The sequence below is a fragment of the Mauremys reevesii genome, linkage group 1 (assembly GCF_016161935.1).
Source record: "Mauremys reevesii isolate NIE-2019 linkage group 1, ASM1616193v1, whole genome shotgun sequence".
Taxonomy (NCBI): Eukaryota; Metazoa; Chordata; order Testudines; family Geoemydidae; genus Mauremys; species Mauremys reevesii.
This window is the reverse complement of record NC_052623.1, coordinates 227164939-227175491: the sequence shown is the minus strand read 5'-3', so window position 1 is coordinate 227175491 and position 10553 is coordinate 227164939. Positions and strand designations below refer to the sequence as shown.

Genomic DNA, 10553 nt, shown 5'->3' with positions numbered 1-10553 from the left:
AAGAGAAACAGTCAAATGAAAAAGAATCCCATTCAATTACATCACAATGGCAGACAGCTAAAAAGTGACTAATTTTATAAGTACTTGCATACAAATGCTAGAATTCGAAATAATAAGATGGGTGACCTTGAGTGCCTGGTATTAAATGAGGGTATTGATATAATAGACGTCATAGAAACCTGGTGGAATGATGATAATCAATGGTACATGGTAATACTAGGGTTCAAAATATATAGGAATGACAGAGTAAGTTGTGCTGGGGGGGGAGTGTCTCTGTATATGAAAATTAAATATAGTAATCAAACTGTATAATAGAATCTCTAGGGATAGAAATGCCATCCTTGAATAATAAGAATATATCAGTAGGAATATACTACCAGCCACCTGAGTAGGATGACCATGGTGATTGTGAAATGCTCCAAGAGATTAGAGAGACTATACAGAACTGCGTGCAGTGCCATGCCCTCCACTTCCCAAATTCCCCACACACATCCCTTGCATTTTCCCAGGCCATTGCAGTACCCCTTTCACTCCACCGCTTCAAACAGGTTGCCTAATGACAGCTGGACCTACAAAGTGCTATGAGAGCCTCCTTAAGAGAGTGCTCCTCAGTGTCATTTCCCTTGCAATACATCGAATTCTGTGTATTGGTTGTTGCTGTTTAATAAAAATGTACTCATAGAAAATGAATCTTTTTCTCCTACACACACTGGTTGGTGCTGGAATTCATACACAGAGGCAATTGGCATATTTGCAGACAACTAATCACGCTCAAGAAGCAGTCATTACAAGGGTCATTCCAGGCGGCAAGTAAACAAAGCCTTGCTGAATGCATTATAGAAAGACACATTACTGGGGCTCATTGTCAAAATGCTACTTCAAAGCCTCCCTGATTCAAATAGTCCCCCGTTGAGTCCCTTTAATATCCTAGTATCTGGCTACTCAAAGTCAGCCGCCAGGCGAGCCACCTCAACGCTCCACTCCTGGGGGAACTTTTCCCCCTTAGCTTCAGAAATGTTAGGCCGAGCACTGCAGGCTGCTATGACCATGGGAATATTTTCCTCATTGAGGTCTAACCCGCCAAAAAGGCAGCGCCAATGAGCCTTTAATCTGTCAAAGGCACATTCAATGGTCATTCTGCACCTGCTGAGCCTTTTGTTGAAGCGCTCCTTGCTGCTATCAAGGTTTCTGGTGTACGGCTTCTTGAGCCATGGGAGTAAGAGGTAGGTTGGGTCTCCCAGGCTCACTATGGGCATTTCACCATCCCCATTTGAATCTTCTGGTCTGGAAAGAAAGTCCCTGCTTGCAGCTTGCTATACATTCCAGTGTTCCTGAAGATATGTGCGTCATGTGCCGTCCCTGACCACCCCAAATTGATAGCAGTGAAACGACCCCAGTGATCCACCAGTGCCTGCAATACCATAGAGAAGTAGCTCTTTCTATTGATGTACTCTGTCACAAGATGGTCCGGGGCCAGAAATGGGATATGCATGCCATCTGTCACTCTGCCACAGTTAGAGAATCCCATTGCCGCAAATCCATTAACTATTTCACACACATTTCCCAGAGTCACAGTCCTTCTTGGCAGGATGTGATTAATGGTCATGCACACTTGTGTGAATGCAACTCCCACAGTGGACTTCTCAACTCCAAACTGATTCATGACTGACTGGGAGCAGTCTGGAGTTGCCAGCTTCCATACAGTGATTCCCATGCGCTTCTCCCCCGAGAGAGCATCTCATATTCTTCTTCGAGTGATTACTCATATCCATTCCAGTTAGGTGTGCGTGCGCCGCGTGCACGTTCGTCGGAAGATTTTTACCCTAGCAACCCCAGTGGGTCGGCTGAGCACCCCCTGGAGTGGCGCCATAACGGCACCGCATATATACCTCAGCCGACCCACCCGACCCTCAGTTCCTTCTTACCGCCCCTCTCGGTCGTTGGAACAGTGGAGTGCAGCTTGCTTGACCTCCGCTTCCCTAGCTTCCTCATAGTTCTTCTCTGTAAAAATTGTACATAGTTGATATCTTAGTCTTAGGTTTTCTTGTTTTTAGTAGTTTTTCATCAGTCTAGTGTTTGATAGTTAGCGGGTTCGGGGATTAGCCCCCACCCGCACCCGGGACCGGAGCGCATGCCCGGCTCCCCGGGTTTCAAGCCGTGTTCGGCCTGCCGCAGGCCTATGCCTACAGGGGATCCACATAGCTCCTGTTTAAAGTGCCTGGGAGAGTCACACTTGTCTTCTAAGTGCCCAATCTGCTGCGGCACCGGCTGCTCCGGCACAGACGCTTCTGCCGGCACCGTCGAGTCCGGCCCCTCAGAGGCTGTCGAGTCTGGCACCTGCTGCGGTAGAGATCCCATTGCCGTCGACTCCGGAGACCTTTGCAGCGGCGCGGGACCTTATTGCTTTGACGGACCCGGCTGTGCCTAAGCCCCCAGCTCTGCTGGTGCGGGCGCCCCGTTCCATGGGCAAGCCGTCAATGCTCAAACCACCTGCCGGCACCGAGTCCGACCGGCACCGATCCCGCTCCCAGTCTCACGAGCGCTCACGGTCCCGACACCGATCTCACTCCAGATGCTGATCGCAACGCCGATCGCAGTCCCAGCACCGCTCGACTACGCGGCACCGGTCAGACTCGCGGCACCGGTCATTCTCCTGCTCTCCGACTCGTCGCTCCCAGCACCGTTCCGGATCGCGGTACCGCTACGGCCGCCACTACTCACGAAGCCGCTCTCGGCACCGAGCGTGGAGGTCCCGGTCGATCTCCCGGCACCGCGCCGGTCGGAGGTCCCGTTCTCGCTCCCGCTCTTGCTGTTGGGATGCCTCCCAGCACCGGTCGCCACAAAGGCGGGAAACGCGATCAGTTGGCACTTCAGCACAGGGTTTATCCGCTCCTCCCTGGCCCTCCAGGCACGCGTTGGCCTCTTCACATGCCGACAGCTATTGCGTCGACGAACATGACCCTCAGGTCCCTTCGGGAGTCTTCCAGCAGTCCCACTATGCGGACCAGGACCCTCATCAAGGGGGTTATTGGACCCCTTGGGCCTACCATCAAGCCCCAGGCGCTCCTGTGCCTACCACGCGCACCATACCACACGAGCCACGCATCCCAGAGGCTACGATAAGCCGCCCCCCAGTTGACACTGAGGTACCATCATTCGTAGAGGAAGGTAATCAGCCTGCTCACGAACCTCTGGAACAGGAACCTTCCCAGGTCCCAGACGCTGAGCGGGATACCATCATTCCCGGGGTATCTTCTTCTTCCTCCTCCCCGGATGAGGCGGTGGCGGGATCGTCGTCTGCAGGTCCCCCTCCAATTGACTTACGGGCACACCAGGAGCTTCTTCGTAGGGTGGCCTTGCGTATGGACCTACAGGCTGAGGAGGTATCGGAAGTGGACGATCCGATAGTGACCATTTTGTCAGCGGACGCCCCAACCTGCATAGCCCTCCCTTTCATTAAAACTATCCAGGCAACTGCTGATAGCTTATGGCAGACTCCGTCCTCTATTGCGCCCACAGCCAGGGGGGTGGAACGCAAGTATATGGTCCCTTCCAAGGGATATGAGTATTTGTATGTCCACCCTATCCCCTCGTCGTTGGTGGTCCAATCTGTCAACGATAAAGAACGCCACGGCCAGCAAGGCCCGGCTCCTAAATCGAAGGAAGCCAGGCGAATGGACTTGCTTGGTCGCAAGGTCTACTCTGCTAGTGCCCTGCAGATCCGAGTGGCTAACCAGCAGGCCTTGTTGAGCTGTTACGGACATGACACATGGGCTGAGGTAGAAAAGTACAAAGAACTCCTACCTCAGGACTCACGACAGGAGTTCGCAGCCTTCGTAGAGGAAGGTAAAAAGGTAGCGCGCACTTCGTTACAAGCCTCCTTGGACGCAGCTGACTCAGGGGCGCGTACTATAACCTCGGGCGTTACCATGCGCCAGATCTCTTGGCTCCAGAGTTCCACGCTTCCCCCTGAAGTACAGTACACCATTCAGGACCTTCCTTTTGACTCCAAGGCTCTGTTCTCCGACAAGACGGACTCCAGACTCCAGAACCTAAAGGACAATAGGATCATTATCCGTACTTTGGGGATGCATACCCCTGCGACCCAGAGGCGTCCGTTCCGGCCCCAGCTTAACCAGCCTTACTATATGCCTTGCTACAGGCAGGACTCTGGTCGGTGACGGAGGTCGAGGGGGACGTAGATGGCAACCTGGCCACCAACCGTCCCAAGGGCGGGCCCCTTCCAAACCAGCGGGGCCTAAACCGTCCTTTTGAAGATGTGCCCGGGGACGGCATACCAGATCTTTCTCCAGATCCCTCCCTGCCTTTTTCCAACCGTCTTTCCCATTTCCTCCCGGCGTGGGCCCGGCTGACCACCGATGCCTGGGTCCTACGCACTGTGGAACGTGGTTACCAACTCCAATTCGTTTCACCCCCACCTTCCCACCCTCCTTCCCAGTCCCTCCTCAGGGACCCCTCTCACGAGCAACTCCTCTTGCAAGAGGTGCACTCGCTCCTCGCTATCGGAGCGATAGAGAAGGTTCCGGAGAGGGAAAGGGGCAAAGGGTTTTATTCCCGTTATTTTTTGATCCCCAAGTCCAAAGGGGGCCTCCGGCCCATCCTCGACCTGCGAGAACTCAACAAATACATGCTGAAATTGAAGTTCCGCATGGTATCCCTGGGGACCATTATTCCTACATTGGATCCGGGAGACTGGTATGCCGCCCTCGATATGAAGGACGCTTATTTTCATATTGCCATCTTTCCACCACACAGACGTTTCCTCCGATTTACAATCACTTACCTTCACTTCCAGTTTGCGGTCCTCCCCTTCGGCCTCTCCACGGCCCCAAGGGTGTTTACGAAGTGCATGGCCGTTGTCGCCGCCCACCTCCGTTGGCGCGGCATCTGCGTTTTTCCCTACCTAGACGACTGGCTGATCAGGGGGGACTCGCAGGCCACAGTCCAGCAACATGTGGCAGTGATCAAAGATTTATTCACGCGTCTGGGCCTGGTTCTCAACGTAGAGAAGTCCGCCTTAGTACCCACTCAGAGGTTGGACTTTATTGGCGCGACCCTGGACTCTTCTCTAGCCAGAGCCTACCTTCCTCGGCCCGCACTTGTCTCCACCTCCTCGGTCACATGGTGGCTTGCAGGCACGTAACTCCGTATGCCAGGCTCTGCCTCCGCCCCCTCCAGTTGTGGCTCAACTCGCTATACCGTCCGCACAGGGACCCTCTGGATACCCTGCTCACCATTCCAACGAGCTTCCTTCAATCCCTGGACTGGTGGCTGACCCCATCACACGTATGTGCAGGGGTCCCATTCCATCCTCCTCAACCTTCCCTTTCCCTGACAACGGACGCCTCGTCCCTCGGATGGGGAGCTCATCTCGGCGATCTTCGTACTCAGGGCCTTTGGTCGGTGCAGGAGTTGAACCTGCACATCAACGTCAGGGAGCTACGTGCAGTGCGCCTGGCATGCCAGACGTTCCAACCTCGCCTCCGCAGCCGTTGTGTCTCAGTCTTTACGGACAACACAACAGCCATGTACTATATCAACAAGCAAGGCGGGGCCCGCTCTTCCCCCCTCTGCCATGAGGCGATGCTACTGTGGGAATTCTGCATAGCCCACTCGATACATCTGGTGGCGTTGTTCCTTCCCGGCGTCAAGAACACTGTCGCGGATCACCTGAGCAGATCCTTTCTCTGCCACGAGTGGTCGCTGAGAGCGGACATCGCTCATGCCATTTTCCAACAGTGGGGATTTCCCCAGATAGACCTGTTTGCATCCCGATCAAACCGCAAATGCCAAGAGTTTTGCTCCTTTCAAGGCCTGTCACCGGGCTCTCTGTCAGACGCGTTTCTCCTTCCATGGACTCGTCATCTGCTCTACGCCTTTCCCCCGTTCCTCCTCATCCACAGAGTCCTGCTGAAGCTCCGACGGGACAAAACACGTCTCATTTTAATCGCGCCAGCGTGGCCCAGGCAACACTGGTTCACCACACTGCTCCGTCTGTCGGTGGCCAGCCCAATTCCTCTGCCGCTTCACCCGGATCTTATAACCCAAGATCACGGCACTCTCCGTCACCCAGACCTGACGGCCCTCCACCTCACAGCGTGGCTCCTGCATGGCTAGACCAGTCGGAATTGCATTGCTCTGCTCCCGTGCAGCATGTTTTATTGAGCAGCAGAAAGCCTTCCACTCGCTCTACCTACCTGGCCAAGTGGAAGCGCTTCTCTTGCTGGGCTCAAGCGCGCAATGCTATTCCTTCGGAGCTTCCTCTCCCGATGGTCCTTGACTATCTCTGGTCGCTGAAACAGCAAGGCCTTGCACTGTCCTCTCTAAAGGTGCACTTAGCGGCCATCTCCGCTTTCCACCCCGGTGAGGGAGGATATACGCTTTTCTCTCATCCGTTGACTACCCGATTCAGAAAGGGCCTTGACCGTCTCTACCCCCAGGTGCGTCATCCGACTCCTACCTGGGACCTCAATCTGGTCCTCAACAGGCTCATGTCCCCACCCTTTGAGCCTTTGGCCACCTGCTCCTTGCTGTACCTGTCCTGGAAGACGGTCTTTCTGGTAGCTATCACGTCAGCCAGATGGGTCTCTGAGCTCCGAGCACGCACGGTGGACCCACCGTACACCGTTTTTCATAAGGACAAGGTGCAGCTACGTCCACATCCAGCGTTCCTCCCGAAGGTAGTGTCCGCGTTCCACAATAACCAAGACATCTTCCTTCCGGTCTTCTTTCCAAAACCTCACGCATCCTCGCGGGAGCAACAACTTCACTCCCTTGATGTTCGTAGGGCGTTGGCTTTCTATGTTGATCGGACAAGACCATTCCGTAAATCCTCTCAACTGTTTGTGGCAATTGCTGACCGGATGCGAGATCTTCCTGTCTCGTCGCAGCGAATCTCCTCATGGCTCACAGAGTGCATACGCACCTGTTATAACTTGGCTAATGTCCCTTTGGGCCATCTCACCGTCCACTCTACCAGGGCCCAGGCGTCCTCCGCTGCCTTCCTGGCACACATGCCGATACAAGAAATATGCCGAGCGGCGATCTGGTCGTCGGTTCATACTTTCGCCTCTCACTATGCTCTGGTCCAACAGTCGAGAGATGACGCAGCCTTTGGATCTGCGGTCCTGCATTCCGCCACGTCTCACTCCGACCCCTTCGCCTAGGTAAGGCTTGGGAATCACCTAACTGGAATGGATATGAGCAATCACTCAAAGAAGAAAAAATGGTTACTTACCTTTGTAACTGTTGTTCTTCGAGATGTGTTGCTCATATCCATTCCACACCCACCCTCCTTCCCCACTGTCAGAGTAGCCGGCAAGAAGGAACTGAGGGTCGGGTGGGTCGGCTGAGGTATATATGCGGTGCCGTTATGGCGCCACTCCAGGTTGCTAGGGTAAAAATCCCACTGGGGTTGCTAGGGTAAAAATCTTCCGACGAACGTGCACGCGGCGCGCGCACATCTAACTGGAATGGATATGAGCAACACATCTCGAAGAACAACAGTTACAAAGGTAAGTAATCGGTTTTTTTGGTGTACTCGTGCTGTGGGGCAGGGGTGAGCTCCGTACACAGTTCCATGAAAGTGGCTTTGTGCATCCGAAAGTTCTGCTGCTACCACTCAGTGCTTGTTTCCCGAGCCCAATAGTGACTGTCCACCATGTGCAGCTGTTCCATGAATGCCAAAAGTAGTCTGGATTTGTTTCTTTCCATGGCACACAGCAGGGTCGGCACCACGGATTCCTGTTCAGATTTGCAGGTCATGAAATACTGCATGATCAGTCGTGTTGTGTTCATAACACTTATCACAAGACTAGAGAGCAGTGCAGGATCCATGCTTTCAGGCAGAGATGGCAGTCACACAGTTTACAGGTGCTGTTGAAAAATGGCACGAAATGTAGTTGGAATGTAGTCAGAATGATGGAATAGAAAAAACTGCATCATGGGATGGTGAGTCTGCACCCATGATGCACTGTAATCCATTCCCCATTCCCACAGCTCCTAGCAGCTTCTACACAGGGATAGCTACCCACAGTGCACTGCTCTCTCTCTCTCGATACTAGAGCACCAACTGTGGACATGCTCCAACAACACAAGGAGTGTTGTGTGAACATGCATAAGCAGTGGGATTATAGCGGTTTATGATCGGCAGCGTAATTTGTGTCGACTTAATTCTGTAGTTTACACATAGCCTGAGTCTCTGTCCTTGAGAGGTGAATAGACAATATTTCTGGCTGGATGTGTCAGGGCTGCCTCACATTCCAACTGAAGACAGAAGTCTTGCTGGTATGTCTGGTAGGTAGGGTCATTGCTATGAAGGGTTTTGCTTCCTTTGTGCCCCAACTTATAAAGGGACACAGAAGTAGCCAAAAAAGACTGGATAGTGCATAAAATGGAGACCCTGACCATTTGAAATCCCATAGTCTTTTGTCAAGCATAGGCTGATTCTATTATCCTGGCCATTTTCCATCTCAGGAAATCACTTTCTATGTAAATCCCACCTCCAATTTCAGTTATATATAATATTCTTCTTCCCTTTCTGCTCTAAATTATTTTGTAGTGTTACTGTGCACTGTTAAACTTTTTCTGTGTTTCACTCCACTGGCTGATTGTTCATTAAGTGAGACATTAAGTGGTTTTTGTACACATTTTGCTTTTAGTTTGTAAGGTACCTTGAGATCCTTCAGAAGGAAAGGTGCTTTGTGAATATAAGGTGGAGCAGCATTAGACAACATAGTAGTAAACGTGGCCAGTGCCTTATCTACACTAGTGCTCTCTCCTTTGCTACCATTGGTGGAACTGCACTGGTGATATGGCAACAGTGCAGATCCGCTGGCCAGACACCATCAGTAACATCCACCTCTTGGAGAGGACCCATCAACTCCCAGCAGAGGAAGAAATTAGAAGGAGAAGGTGGGGGCTGAGGACATACATCACAGCGCAGCCAACCAACCAGACACAGACAGCAGGCACTGCAGTGCCCCCCCCAAGGAGAAAGAAGAAAGAGAGAAAAGAAATACCTGGACCTTCGACCTTGATAGCAAAAAAAAAAAAAAACCTGGAACCAGCTAAGCTAGAGCGAGGATAGAAGAGACTATGGAGAGATGTGGGGGGGGGGCCATACCCCCCCGGGGTGGGAATGGATGAATGAATGAATGAATGAGAGAGTTTAAGAAAAGGGTTATGGCAGACAAGGTCTCTGGCTGTAGCTCCTGGTCCACTACCTTGCTTCCAACTCCTCTAAAAATCTGATTGAGCTTGGTAACACTCAGCCTGGCTGAAGCAAAAGGATGATTGTCACTCCAGAGTAACAAGGAATTTTAATCAGAGCTATATACAATCTGGCTACCATCTCCTACAGATGAAATCAAAACCAATATAATTGCAAGCTCACGTGCAAATTTACAAACTATTTGCATGACTTTTGAGGGTAGTTTGGTCACTATGACCACAAGAATGCCAGTTTGTCATATAGAATATTAATACATCATAGATACAATCTGCAGAATTCCACTGCCACAAACACCATGCATCTGCTCTGGCCCTAACACTAGCCTTGGTCCCAGGCATGCTTATAAAAACTAGATTCAAAATGGCAAAATCTTGGGGACAGTGCAGGACGGTGGTGCTGTGAATGTGCATGCAGCAGGTTTCCTTACCTGCAGGCATTCTTCTGTGTCATCGGTTTGTGCATTTCTCACTTCAAACTCTCTTTGAGTGTAGTGATAATGCCACAGAAAAAGAGAAAATCGCCAGATGAGAACAATCGGCAGAGGCCTACTGAACACAATTTGAGGTTAAGTACTGGTGATTGGTGGGATGGAGCTGCATGTTCGGGTACACCCAGTGCAACTCCCTATTCTCCTTCACGCCAGGCAAGTCCCAGGGACCCCATTTTTGAAAATGGTGATTCTCTGGGGATCTCATGGAAGACGTTTTTTTCTGCATTAAGATCCATGGAGGAAAGGTTGGAGATTAAGATTGATGCCTTGGCTCCACAGTTGTTAAAAACTGAAACTTCTATTGATTCATGGTGGGAAACTTTGCAGACACTAATTGTTTATTAATAATGACTTATAATTATATTGCAAGGTCTATGACATTTGGAAATGGAGGTTGAAAGACTTAATAATGTGAGCAGTGTATTAATTAAAGAAAATATATTATTTTAAAAAATTGATAGATTGGAGGGCAGTAGAATCATAGGACTAGAAGGGACCTTGAGAGGTTATCTAGTCCAATCCCCTGCACTCATGGCAGGACTAAGTATTATCTAGCAGTGTTGGGTCTTCATAAAATGTGCAGAAAGTATCAGGAGGCATGGGAGAGACTGGTAGCATCCAAATACTTCTGGAAACGATCTTTGATACTAGAGTTAAGACCTTCCCATTGGATCTAATTCTTATCCACATTCCTTAACTCTTGATTATGCTGCAGAACTTGGTTGCATAGTCTGTGTTCATACCCCACAGATAACTCCCATTGACTTTAGTGGGAGTTTTGCTCACTGATCAGATGCAAAATATGCAAAA

At 51.0% G+C, this 10553-nt stretch overlaps 1 protein-coding gene across 12 annotated transcripts in view; it reads left to right on the top strand.

Annotated features, from left to right (window-relative positions):
- The first annotated feature begins 9532 nt into the window (after positions 1-9532).
- Positions 9533-10553, top strand: part of DYRK4 (dual specificity tyrosine phosphorylation regulated kinase 4) — an 81989-nt gene continuing 80968 nt past the window's right edge. For 4 of the 12 annotated variants that reach the window (XM_039506916.1, XM_039506483.1, XM_039505986.1 and 1 more), the window contains exon 1: positions 9533-9817. In XM_039506916.1, coding sequence (XP_039362850.1) covers positions 9750-9817 — 68 coding nt within the window. In that variant the 5' untranslated portion in view covers positions 9533-9749. The other 8 variants (XM_039506666.1, XM_039505783.1, XM_039506576.1 and 5 more) reach the window with 4 other exon arrangements.